The 13,553-nt window shown below is 44.0% G+C and overlaps 1 protein-coding gene across 10 annotated transcripts in view; it reads left to right on the top strand.

Annotated features, from left to right (window-relative positions):
• Positions 1-13,553, top strand: part of PTPRM (protein tyrosine phosphatase receptor type M) — a 761,675-nt gene that overhangs the window by 44,512 nt on the left and 703,610 nt on the right. The window contains exon 1 of one of the 10 annotated variants that reach the window (XM_032310615.1): positions 4,521-6,225. The exons of the other annotated variants lie outside the window; for them this stretch is intronic. Coding sequence (XP_032166506.1) covers positions 6,198-6,225 — 28 coding nt within the window. The 5' untranslated portion in view covers positions 4,521-6,197. Of the gene's footprint in view, positions 1-4,520; positions 6,226-13,553 lie in introns of those variants that run through there. 10 annotated transcript variants of the gene reach the window in all.

A 13,553-nucleotide genomic window follows, 5' to 3' on the forward strand; every position in this document is an offset into this window, starting at 1 on the left:
CTTGGAAAATCTTCACTGACTCCCTTTTCACTGCATCAGATAATTTATGTCTGGGTTCTGGGCTTTCCATAGACTGATTTCATCTTTCTGGTCCATTGCACTCTGTCCCAGCTTCTCTTAACCATGCTTGTCAGGCCTGTCCCGCAAAATCACCTTGATTCTATCTACCTTGGAATCTTGGGTCATATTAAACCCCTCATTTAAAACGTCTCCACTTCCATCCATCCAAGTCCAACCATTCCTTGATGTTTGCACCAACTCGTGGCTCTGTGGTGAGTGGGAGTAAGGCTAGGATGGAATTGTATGTTCACGCCAGGTCGTGTGGAATAGGACATAGGAGGCGGAGACACTCCCGCCACCCTTCTGGTGCCCTCACTCATTTCCATTGTCCCTTTCCCTGTGACCTCAGGGGTGCTCTACTCTTTCTGTGTGGCATGGATAAGGCTGGATCACCTCAACCAAGCCTGATGAAATAATATGCAACTAGTTAATTGGGGTAACAAAGTAGAATTTACTCAGCTTCAACTGCTAGGTTCCCCTTAAGTGTGTTTGCCTCTGCAGCTACATTCACCCCTCCCCCCACTGCCAGGTCTCCCCTCAAAGAGAACAGGACCTAGAGAGCCACAGCCATTGCCTTCCCACTTGGCTAAGGAAGATAGCATACTCCCTGTGATGTTACCGTTTCGCTAGTGGTTGCCGCTATAATATTTCTCCTCCTTAGGGGAGCCGTCACCCCAAGTGCATAAGAAAATAGCTTTGCTTATGGCCTCAAAGGAAATTTGGGGTTCTCAAACTTGGATCTATAATATAATCTAGATCTGTCTAGTGAATCTGTAGAGTGGATATCTATATAAAAATCTATAAATTAAATGATTAAATCTATACATGTTGGGTCTATATGTAATCTCTAAGAAAAGCTTGTAATTTAAGGGTTAAACAGTTTAACCCTCAATTATAGATTGTCCTGCTTAACTTTTGTTTCATTCAGTAGGCTCTCAGTCAGTAAGGCTCATAGCTGCTGCTGACCTCACCTCCTTGTCTTTTTTCCAAGAAGCCAAAACTCCCCTGAGAGCTGGGACTGTATCGCCCATGCAGTTATTGATCAGGAAATAAATGCCTGGTTGCTTTCAGTGCAACAAAGAGGTGACCCGATTTGATTAATCTCCTGGGATAGCAGATTACTGTTGTCAGCCCCAGCAGGGCTAACCCATAATTTTTTCACTCAAACCAGGTAGATAAATTGTAGTGTTGCTTAGGTAGAAAAGGCCCCGTTGAGTGAAAATCAGAATTTTCCCTGGTAGCACTGATAGCTTTATTTGGACTGCTGGTTGGCTGTTGGAAAAAAGAGAAGGCAGCACACACCTGCTTTCGTGGGAGTCTGCTGGATCTGACTTGCCGAGGGGGACGGGGAGCGTGGATGGAGCACAGCAGAGAAGAACCTCCACCCTCCCTAGAGAAGCTAAGGGTAAGAAGCAGAACCAGACCACATGTGTCCAGTAGATCCAAATCAAACCTACTAATCGTGCAAACGATCGAAGGGTTAGCGTGGAAATTTACTTAAACCGCCAACTCAGCATAAAACAGCACAAACACGAGGCAAAACGGGCGTTGCCATAGTAATAAAGTACACACAGGGTAATGAGCCTGTGGGATATGCAAGGCGAGAGTTGGAACACATCTGGAACGCCGGGTTCAGAAGCAGAAAAAGATGCTAGAAGTTTGATTCTGTGTGATCAAAGATCATTTCAAAGCTCAGGAACTGAAGGAATATTAAAGAACCCGGAATGTTCGTGCTGAGGTGATTAGGGCTTCTTGTAAGCTTAGAAGTGGGGAGCGGATGATAAGTGATCCTAAAAAGAGCAAAATAGCTTGTTGTTACTCCGAAGGGTTGTCTTTCTCTTTAGAGAAAATTGGATCACTTATAGGCAATTGAGGCAGTTAATAATCTGAATTTTATCAGACCCAGCCAGATCATCTGGATGAATTTTTCTTGCCTTTCCTGCCTCATGTGGAAGCCTCGTTCAGTGTACCTCCCATTTTTCATTTAGAAATTGTCATCTGCTGTTGACAAACAGATAATCAGCTTGACACGGGATCAATACTGCCTCAGTCGTGTTTATCCCATAACGTGGCTTCTGCACGCATTGGCTGAAAGGATGGTTCTTCACTCCAGGGAACACATAAATAAACTCATTCTAACGACTATTTTTAGAAGTTTATTCAAATTTTTAGGAGGGATGAGCAGTTTTTCACTGTTTCCTACTTCAAGCTGGGATGAGTTGAGGCTTTCACTCTGACCCTACATGTCTGCACACAGTATTATAATAAAATCCAACAAATGGCTTGTTTCTCCATTTAAAATTTCAGGTTGACGTTCCAAGAGGTTACCATTGAGAATTTTAAGGAAGGTTATCTTCGGAATCCCTTGTTGCTTAACTCTGATAATTTTTCCGTTTGGGGAACTGGTTTGATTTTGCTTAAAAAAAAAAAAAAACCCACCCTCCTCATTTAAATACACTTAATTATAATTTCATTGTAATGATAGAGATAATTTGGGAACTCTAAGGGGGGGAAAATCACCCATGCTCTTATCACTAAATAGGAGTGCAGTAATGGTGAGTTATTTCCATTCTGGTTTTTGTTTTTTGTTTTTTTTTTTCCTTTTTTTAGGAGCACAGTTTGTTTCCCATACTCTGTTCTTCCTTTTTATTTGTTGTTTGTGTGCCTATTCGACACTCAGGGAGAGGATGTCCTGTGCACAGAGGTGACCCTGCCCTACAAATTATCTGTGACTTTTCCCTTTACGAATAGAGAGGAGTGACTGGCTTGGTGTGGAGGGTCAGGAGCTGGTACAGGGGAGACAGGCCAGCCCTTCCTCCAATGTCCAATGGTGGGGGTGCCAACAATGTGGGGCCACTGGGGACAGGAGGCCCTTCCCAAGGAATCGTCACTGCATGAAGGATGATTTGAAGGAAGGCATTTCGTGGGGGCGGTGCTGTTCAGAAATTTGTTTGCATCAAATGATGTTGACTTGTAAACTTTTCACTGTAGGCTAAAACACTACCTGTGTATTGATATTTCCCATACGTGTTTTCTGTGAAAACCTTGGAGCTGCAAAACCTAATTGGCACAGCCAGGCCTCACCATCAAACCAAGCTGGCCGAATCCAACTCAACTCTCTTCAGAAAAGATCTGACCTTGTTTTTCTCGTCATAATACCTCTGTCAGCCTTTTCGTGTTTGCATTCTGATTTTGAAATAAAAAGGAAGATGTGGGTGCCTGGGTGGCTCAGTTGGTTAAGTGTCTTTGGCTCAGGTCATGATCTTAGGGTCCTGGGATCGAGTCCTGCATCAGGCTCCCTGCTGAGTAGGGAATCTGCTCCTCCCTTTTCCCCCTGGATCTTGCCCCTGCTTGTGCTCTCTCTCTCATGTATGCACATGTGCTCTCTCAAATAAATAAATAAAACCTTAAAGAAAGAAAAGGAAGGTGTTGCTGCCCTCTCCATCTGTCTCTGAAGTTCTCTTTCCTTTGCACTCCAGTGACATCCCACAGAAGGCATAGGGGGCAGTGAGGAAACAGGCACCACTCACTGTGAGAGAAGGGCACACAAGAGTCTATATTGCGTAGGGGTTGGGGTGCAGTGAGAGAAGGTGCGAATAGAATGGTGGGAAGGGGGTTGGGAAGGTGCAGACCATGGATAGGTATGAATTAGGAAGGGCACACATGTAATAGATCCCCTTGTCTAGGTCAGAGTATTTTCCAGAAAGGCTTTGACTATTCCCCATACCTCAAGACAGGGGGACCTCCCTTTGAAGGATCTCTGATAAACTCTCCACATGCTGCTTATTTGAGGAGCAGGCAGTAGTTTGAGACGACCTGATCTTTTTAGAGACAGCCTTTATTCTTAATGCCTCCCCTCTTTATTTCAATGAGCGTTATAAAAATGCAGTTCATTGAATATTTCAATGAGCGTTATAAAAATGCAGTTCATTGAAGACCCGCCATTAAATGTATCAGAAGAGTCTCGGTCGTTTTAAGAATTAGATTACTTAAAGCACCGAGTAGGGGTGCCTGGGTGGCTCAGTGGGTTAAGCCACTGCCTTCGGCTCAGGTCATGATCTCAGGGTCCTGGGGATCGAGTCCCGCATCGGGCTCTCTGCTCAGCGGGGAGCCTGCTTCCTCCTCTCTCTCTCTCTGCCTGCCTCTCTGCCTACTTGTGATCTCTCTTTGCTGTCAAATAAATAATAAAATCTTTAAAAAAAAAAAAAAACACCGAGTAAAATCTACCACCACCATCAAAATTGAGAGGGGACATGAGAAGCGTCAGCATTTTCAAGATAGGCATTTTATTTACTTTTTAAAAAAGATTTATTTGTTTATTTAAGAGAGAGCGAGAGCACATGCATATGAGTGGGGGTGGGGCGGGGTCAGAGAGAGAAGCAGATTCCCCGCTGGGCATGGAGCCCTACATGGCTTCATCCCAGGAGCCTCAGATCATGACCTGAGCAGAAAGCAAGAGTCCAACACTTAACTGACTGAGCCACTCAGGTGCCTCTCAAGGCAGGCATTTTAAAGAGGGAGTCTGATCTGTGTGGCTTGAGAAGGGAGCTGGGTTCCCTGGGGAAAGGTGATAAAGGGACAGGTCTGTGCCCACCGGGGCAGGGCCTTTTCTTGTAGTGCATCCCATGAATGGAATGGGCTTGTTTCTCTTATATGTTATGTGGGGATATGGTAATAGGTTTTACAGGAGAAAAGAGTTGATTGTGGTTGTGAAAGATGTGTTTGATTCGGGGGCTAACCCGGTTTCTTTATAGAAGTCCTGGGTGCCCATGGTGCATCTGAGCCTCCAAGATGGCGTGATGGCTTACAGAATGTCCTCATCAGGCTCCCCACGCGGCCCTTGATGGGCTGGTGCCCCGTGAGACCCACTCTGGTATGTGCTGGCACGACGGAGTAACAGGTGCCTGCCACCAGCTGCCCGGCTGGGTGGCCCTAGTGTTGTGTGCATCGAGGCGGCGAGCCTTGGGGCCCTTTCTCAAAGTCAGGTGTGTGCTTGGATGACACAGAGAGACAAAGGAAGAAAGACTTTATGTAACAGAATGAAGCCGAATTTTGGGCCAGGGCCCAGACTGTGTCAGTATTTACATCTTGCCATCTCAGTGAAATGAGCCTTGGCCGAAGCAGAGCCTCCTGTGTTTGACCCGAGGAGCCGTCTCTAACATCTGAGGGGATAGGGAAGAGCGCCAAAGGCCTCTTCTGCCATCTTGTCTAGAGCAGTGAGAGGATGAAGGAGCGGTGCCTGTTCTCTCTTCCTTCGAGGAATCCTTCCCTGCCTTCCTATAAGGGACTTCATGATCCTCTCCTTGGATTCCTGTGCGGGGATGTGGCCTCTGTTCCAGGCACGCATACTAACGACCTCCTGCACATACTATGCATCCAAGGCCTGACCCAGGGTAATTGCCCCAATGCCTTGGGGATTATTTGCTGATGTCTTTTGGTTACTGAGACTGTAGCTGAGTTCAGCTAAAGAACCATCTTTGGTTCTGGCTCTTAGAAAGGCCCTGTGTTGCTCTGCAGAGCTTTAGGTCCCCTCCCCAGGTACCAGCCAGGGCAGCGGGTGGGTGGCATTGCTCTTCTGCCTGGGGCTCCCCTTTCCTCTTTATTCCTTTCCCTAGGGCTGGCCTCCTAGAGACACTCCGGAGCCAGCAGCCAGTTTGTGCTTGGAGGAAACATGGTTTCCTCCCGCTTTCCCTCGCGCCCGCCTTCCTAGGACAGCAGAGCTGCTGGTGGCTTCTGGGGAGATATTTGCGGGAGGCCCAAGGAGACCCGCCCGTTCTCACCACTTACATGGCCAAGTTGTTCCCGGTGTCTCTTGTTGGTCTGGCCTGTTTTCCTGGCTGGTGCCCAAGACGCAGATTTCTTAGTGTTTCCACATGTGAGTGGCTGGGCTGTACTGGGTTGTTTGACTCTGTTCTCACCATCAGCACCTCCTTGATCAAAAGAAGTGGCAGAGAGGGAGGCTCTGTATTCACAAAAAGCAGAGGGGAACTTAAAATGATGTATTTAAGTAGATGATTTAGAAATAGTTCGCAGCTGAATGGGGCCTCTTTCCAGTACGAGACAAGGAGAACTCCACACTGCGTCATGTGTGGCTTGTTTGAAAAGCACCCGGCCACGTCGGTGGGTGTGTGGAGGTCATGACTCCAAGCACAGATCTTCAAAGGGGTATGTTACAGTTTTAAGGGGAGTTTGGGAAAGGAAACGTGGTGAACTTGAAATGGTGGGACAAACCTTTTTATTTGTAGGTTGAAAAAATTAAAACCTTTCTCTACTTTCAAGTCCGTGCTCAAATGTCACCTCTTCCCTGAAGGCTCCCTGAATTCTTCCTAACTAGAATTAATATTGCCATGCTTGATGATTTCCCAGTGCCCAAAACATATGACCATTATATATGGCAGAACTTACCTCTTTTGTTTAAATGACTTTCTCCTCTGTTTATCTGCAAACTCTTCGAAGGCATAGCTTCCCCTTTTCCCTTCTTTTTCCCTGGAGAAAAATTATACACTCAACAAAGATTTATTGAATGGAATCAAAATATATCAGATAGTATTTCTTTTTCTGTTTTTAGGAAAAATGTAGTTTTCCTGAGTAAACTTAGAAGTGACTTGCTTAAATTAAAGATGATAAGCTTTAATTAAAAAAAAATGAATTTTAAAGAGGGTTTGCATCAAGCCTGAACACTGGGAATAGATATAAATATATATTTTTATTTCACTGTAAGCCTTTCGTGAGAAGACAATAATCGTTAACCACATGAGTTAGTGTGGTGGAATGTCTGGGAAGTGGGAGGTTCAGGAATGCTGCATCGTTGAATAAATTGTGAACATTTCTGGTTTCAATTTGGTTTACCTACTCTTGGTCTGCAAGATCTGGAACGCTGCCCTGGACTTTTGGTTCTGTGTGAATTGGCTCTGAGGAGGAGGAATGCTAGAAGTAGCTGCTGGAATTATGAGCTTCGGGGACTGGGATCTTGAGAAGTCAGAGGACTGGAATCCGTGTTCTGAGATGCTGCCTTGAATCTGACTTGTTGCTGCCAGCCTGGAAATATTCTTCCACTGCTAATGAAAATGTTTTATTTTTACTTGCAACTTGCTAATAATGTAGCCAAAAGTTCTGAAACACAACAAAACCCTCCCCCCAAGAAACCCACAGAAGCTTTCTGGAAGTGATTACTTAGTAGTGCACATTTCATAGACAGTTGAGTAAAACACTGCTATAAAGAAAATGTTGTCTTTCCTTCCCTGAGGAAAGAGAGGCAGGCTAACAAGCTTAAATATAGAAGGAGATTGCCGTCAAGTACGTTTTCATGCCTCTGTGTTTCCCTTCCTTCTTCTCATTACTGCCACTTCTCTTGTCCTGATTTACAACTGTTTTTTCTACTTGAATAATACATTTTGGAGATATTTCTCCCCTCACTTTCACTCTGATTTAACACATTTTAGAACTTCTGTTTAACGTATTAATAAAATGAGCGTTAGTAGGAGTTGTAAATCCAGGATATAACAGCTGGATTGAGAGAACAGATTGGCTGGGTATTGTACCTGGAGCACTGGTGTTGTTTTTGCTTTTGGTTATACTTCTCAGGGCCTCCTACCTGAGAAAAGTCCTTTTTGCTGGCACTTCTCAAGTGCACTCTACACACAGTCAGACCTTCACCCTTTCTCTTCTGCCGGGCAGAGGAGAGTCAACAGGATAGGACTGGCTAGCCGGGAGAAAGCATGTTTCCTAGCAGAAAGGTCAGTTCTCAGACACAGGATAATATCACTTAAATAATGACCATCACAGTTCTTTAACTTCAGAAGCTCACTTACCTTCTCAGTTCAGTTTGGCCTAAGGTCCAAATTAGTTTGCCAAATTAAAATAGATTAAGGGGAGAATAGTCCCCAAATGTGGTAAATTAGTAGGAAAAAACAGATGTGGATTAAAAGTGTATCTTGAGTAATGAACTGGCCTTATCAATTAGAAAGTCTTTGCAGTTAGGATATGATTGGGAAAATCTCCGATTTTTCCTAGGGTGCTTCTGAAACTTCTGGTCAGGAATAATAAGCACTCCATATTTTCATTGCCCATAATAACAAAACTAGAAGGTGCCTTTCTGTAGTAAAATATTATCCTGTTAGAAGCAAATCCAATATAAAAGACTGTAAAAGGAAAAGAAAGTTATGATGTGTATTTGATTGTTGACCTACAGAACACCTGAAAGTAAAAACGACAAAAGCAGTTGTTCGAACCTTATTCGAAAATGCTCTTTTCAAAATGGTATATATGGACTTGTAAAGGATGTCCTCTAACTGTTCGTTGGCCAACAGGCTGTGTCCTAATGCAAGCCACCTTTAAAATACCAGTGAGGAATAGAGGATGTCTGTTTGGAGAAAATAGTGTCCCAGTGGCATAAGAGGTTCAAAGGCTCTGTAGGGAGCTTTGCATAGGAGAAGTTACGATTGAAACAGACAGTGGGTCATTCCTGTTTTTGAAGCCCAGATCCCAGGAGGTACCAACTGTTTTTATCCCACAACAGAAGTAACATAGTAGCCTTTCCTCTAGGTCACTGACAAAAGAAATTGATTTTGTGGAGAGCAGTACCAAGTAGTTAGAGAAGTAGTTGGAGAAGTAGTTAGAGGAGAGCTTGGTCAGTGGGTGTGTAAAGACTGGTTGTCCCCAAAAGTAGGAATACAGCTTGGGATATTCCTCACCGGTGGTTCACTTGATAATATTGCCGCAGGGTTTTCTGCGAAGGAACTATTCTCTTGATGATTCTTTGCACATGTGTGTTGGTGGGTCACGGTCGTGATGGGGGAAGGATTGTTGCTCTATGTACTGGTTTTCCAAATGATCCTTTACTGGAGTAGATGGTCTGTCTAACCCCGGTTGGGTATGAGAAGCTTTACAAGCTTATAAAGTACCCAGGGCTAAAACCAAAACAAAACCACCTGAAAGAAAAGAACCCTGCAAGTGGATACTCCATATCGACTATCTCTCAAAACCAAACGACAAGGTTGTCAGTTCAACAACATCTCTCTCCATTCTTCTTTTCAGAGTTTCATGTAACCTTTGGTTTGCATTCAGATGAGATGTTTGTTGTTAGCTAAAACAAACCAGCCCCAAACTGTTGTTTCAAGGCCCGTCCAAAAACAAAACAAAACAAAACAACCCAAAAAAACCCAAACCAAAACTTGTGAAAAGCGTCACTGTGATTGCACATCACCCCTGTGACATTTAAGATGTATGTTACGTAAAATACAGTAGCTGGCTAACCAGCTCCATAGCCCTTGTTAAGCTTTTTCCATTCTGCAAGGCAATAGCTCTGCAATACAGAAGTGATTGCATTAAATCCTTGGCTGGCAATTTTGTGTGGGATTGGGTATTGAAATGCAGCAAAGCAAATAATGAAGGCATATGTTTACCTATAATTCTTTTTACCTTGGGAGAAGGATTAAATAGGAGCAGTTTGGTTGTTGTCAAATTCTTAACGGTTGCTTTCAAGCATGAAACAGTCCCTGGGCTCTCGGAGGATTTACTTAGCAGTTTGAATAGAGAGGTCTTTACTGCTAATGGAACTGAGATGGCAGGCTTAAGCAATGGGGTGCTTTATCGCGTCTTTAACCACTTGAGAAGACGTAACATCAAATAGCTGAAACCGTCCTGGTCTCCACTGGTGTTTAGGAAGTTGTGCAAAATTGGTGAATAAATAATTCAGGGCTGTATGAATGTCTGGATGCCAAAAGTGTTGAGAGTATCTAAAAGCTTGATTCACGGAAGGTTTCGTTCTGGGAGCAACTCTGGAGTGCCAACTTGAGCTTGGCCCCAGGGAACGTTTACAGACGATGACATTTTCTAAGAAAGAAGGAATTTTCACTTGGGATTGACTGAGCTTTGTAAAGCAACATTTCACGGGGGACTCCAATCCCGGAAAAGTGTTATTCATAAAAAAGGAATATTTTATTTTCAGTACAGATGGCTGGCAGTGACTGACTGTGTTTGTATGTGTGTGTGTGTGTTTAAAATACAAGAGAGTGGTGATGACTTAGAGTCTTGAGTAACTGTTTAAGCTCTGTACTATTTAATGGTTCGCTTTCAAAAAGCACTTGTGCAAGAGATGGGGAGATGCAGTTACAGTTTTTCTAATGGTAGCTAGTTGAAGCCTCTGCTTCTCACTCTGGCCATTCTATTCTAGCCAGAGATCATGGTGGAGATGTTTCTGTTTCCCGAGTGTGTTCTTTATTGGGCAGGTGGAAAGCAGCTGTTGGGGACCTACTGGAAACGTGGGTGTTCACAAATATTCTGACTCTCCGTCTTGGCATAAATGGCTCTTCTTTCTGTCCATTTGACCATATGTGGCTGTATGACCTTGGCTAATTCAGTGTCAAGTTCTGCACAGAAGCACTAGCAGCCAGTGTGCATGTCAGCTGACCTTGTGCCCCTATCATGGCAGCTTACCGTATTTTGGCTCCAGGGTGAGTACAACTTGGAAAGAGCCCCCAGCTGACCTGCAGTGGGTATGGAATATGCACAAGAAGGGACATATTTCCCGGTATTTTGTGACTACAGTATAACTCGGCCTACTCTGACTCACATAAACTGCAAGGTGCTGGATTCTTCCTGAGCAAGAGGAGTGTGCTCAAGAGGCCCATTGGTATTTCATGACCTTGGGCTGAGTAAAGCAAGTCCTGTGCTGACATGGGGAGTGGTAAGTGAAGGACACATCGACTTTGGTTCCTGAACAAGAACAGCTTCATGGGGGGGTTGGCCTTTCTCTTCAGCTTCTTTTTCCCCAGTCCTAGTTCGCCTCCAACATTTTCTCCTCTTCTATCAGCTGGAGGAGAAGATTCCCCAGGGAACAATCATGGAACTGTGCCTGAGTTTTGTCAGTCTTTGTGAGGTACCGTCAGGTGGAACCTTCTGGGCACAATACAGCCAAGACAGGCCTGGATGACATGTCCCCTGAGCACCCCACTGTGTGTGGCAAGGCCCCAGATAAATAGGGTGGTTACAGAGAGGCAAGCCTAAGATGGGTTCGCAGCCCTCCTGCCAGTGTGGGAGGTGGTTGGTGAGCTGGGGCAGGAGAGAGAGCATGCCCCCACCTCAGCTTTGAGTAGGACGGGCATGTGCTAGGTCAGGCCCTGAGGGAAAGCTGGACGATGAGTTTAATCTGAGTGAATCAAGAGGTAAATACCTGAGGAGGCCTGGGTTTTTTTTGTGTGTGTGTGTGTGTGTTGAGGGAGAGAGAAGGAACAAAAAAAGGGGTTGTTGAAACAAGCCAAAGTTCGGCCACATTCTCCTCTGAACCCATAATCCCTCCAAGATATTTTTTCTAGGCATAAAAGGAAAAAGCATTTTCTAAAAATTTCCATTTCTGATTTTTCTGTGATTCTGGGCAGTCACTTGTATAAAATTTTTTATTATACCTTTTAAATTTTTTTTATTTTTTTATTTTTTATTTTTTTATACCTTTTTTATTTTTAAATCCTCAGTATGCTAAGCTTGCTTATTTTAATGCTATTTGAATTTCTGGGAATTAATATTTTTCTGTTTTTCTTTTTGATGTAAAGTGATATCTTATTAGGATGTTACTTTACAAGTTAGTGCCTTTAAAATGGTTTTGCTTTTAGCGTAAATCTTATTTTTTTTTTGAAAAATGTGTATTTATTTTGTCAAAAATCACTTTATATTTTTAACCCTTTTTCAGGTTGTAGGAATCTTGTATCGTCATTGTAGGAAAAATTAGAAAATACCACAAAGTATCAAAAAGAAAACCAAATGTAATCTAATTACCTAAAAAAAAAACCACCATTAACAATTTGTTGTATTTTTTTCCGGATTTCCCTATGTGTGTATGTGTTTCTGTCTGTGTATCTGTCTGCATTGTACATGTGTACTCCTGTGCAAATAGTGAGTACCTTATGGATGCAGTTTTTATAGCTTACCTTTTTCAGAGATCAAGATCATTATTTCTGGGCGCCTGGGTGGCTCAGTGGGTTAAGCCACTGCCTTCGGCTCAGGTCATGGTCTCAGGGTCCTGGGATCGAGTCCCGCATCGGGCTCTCTGCTCAGCGGGGAGCCTGCTTCCCTCTCTCTCTCTCTGCCTGCCTCTCCATCTGCTTGTGATTTCTCTCTGTCAAATAAATAAACAAAATCTTTAAAAAAAAAAAAAAAGATCATTATTTCTCCATGCTGAGAAATCATTTTGGAAAATACGATTTTTAATACCTGCATATGGTTTTAATACTGTTCCACAACTTACATATTCTTACCTTGGGAGGTAGCAGAGGTTCTAGGATCATCAAGATGCACTTATTCTGGGGGCGCCTGGGTGGCTCAGCTGGTTGAGCGACTGCCTTCCGCTCAGGTCATGATCCCGGACTTCCAGGATTGAGTCCCGCATCGGGCTCCCGGCTCCTTTGGGGAGTCTGCTTCTCCCTCTGACCTTCTCCTCTCTCATGCTCTCTCTCACTCATTCTCCCTCAAATAAATAAATAAAATCTTTTTTTTTTTTTAAAAAAAAGATGCACTTATTCTGTCCCCATCAGTCACTGATGAAGTTGCAGGGAGGCCACTAATGTCAGTGTGTGATGTTGGCAGTAACAGGCCTGGGTTTGAAACCCACATTCAGTGTGTGGCTGAGGGACGCCCCCTGCCTCCCAGTTTCATTTTTCTTTCTTCCTTCTTCTCTCCTCCTCCGCTCCCTTCCCCTCTCCTTTCTTTTCTTTCCTTTTCTCTCCCTTCCCCTTCCCCTACCTCCCCCTTTCCATTCCTCTCTTTCCTTCCCCTTCTCCTTTCTCTTTCCCTTCCCTTCTCTTCCTTTCTGTAAAATAGAGCAAAGACTTCCTCCTGTGAGGACTGAAGGAGCGAACGTTGGGGAGATTGCCTAATGCAAAGGCTCCCCGGATTTTGCGTGTCTTCCACTGACTACATTCACCAGGCAAAAGAAAGACTGTGTATAGACCGACGAAGCTTAGTTCTTATCGGGACTGTATTCTAGATTTGTTTTTTAAAATGGGTTATTTTCTGATACTGTCCAGTCAGGTGATACGACATAGGAAATGGTAGGCCTTCTGTGAGCAAGCACTGCTCTTTGGTAAATCTCTCTGTCCCTGCGCTCATTTAAAATTCTTGGATGTGGGCAAGGTCCCTATAGGCCTGATATACAGACTTAAGGTGGAGAGAAAATTTTCCATCTCACAGTTTTGTACAAGGGGACCTAAAAACTGCTATCAGAGTTTTTTTCAGTGAGATCAGCTGTCAGCCTATGGGTGGATAGCCATAAGAACCTGTTGGGTAGAATTTGCTCAGTGGAGGGGGGCCAACATGGAGACAACTTCTACTAGCATTACCCTCCCCCTGACCCGATCCCTGTAAAGAAGCTGGTGGCTTCCTGAATATAAGAGCCTGCTCTTCCTGAAGCTGTAATGTGTACAACACCAAGGCTCTCGCTCAGGGTCTCAGCCTGACTTGGATTTCTGTAGCTTTCATACTGGGGTTATAGTTGTGAAGCT

Source organism: Mustela erminea, chromosome 13 (genome assembly GCF_009829155.1).
Source record: "Mustela erminea isolate mMusErm1 chromosome 13, mMusErm1.Pri, whole genome shotgun sequence".
NCBI lineage: Eukaryota > Metazoa > Chordata > Mammalia > Carnivora > Mustelidae > Mustela > Mustela erminea.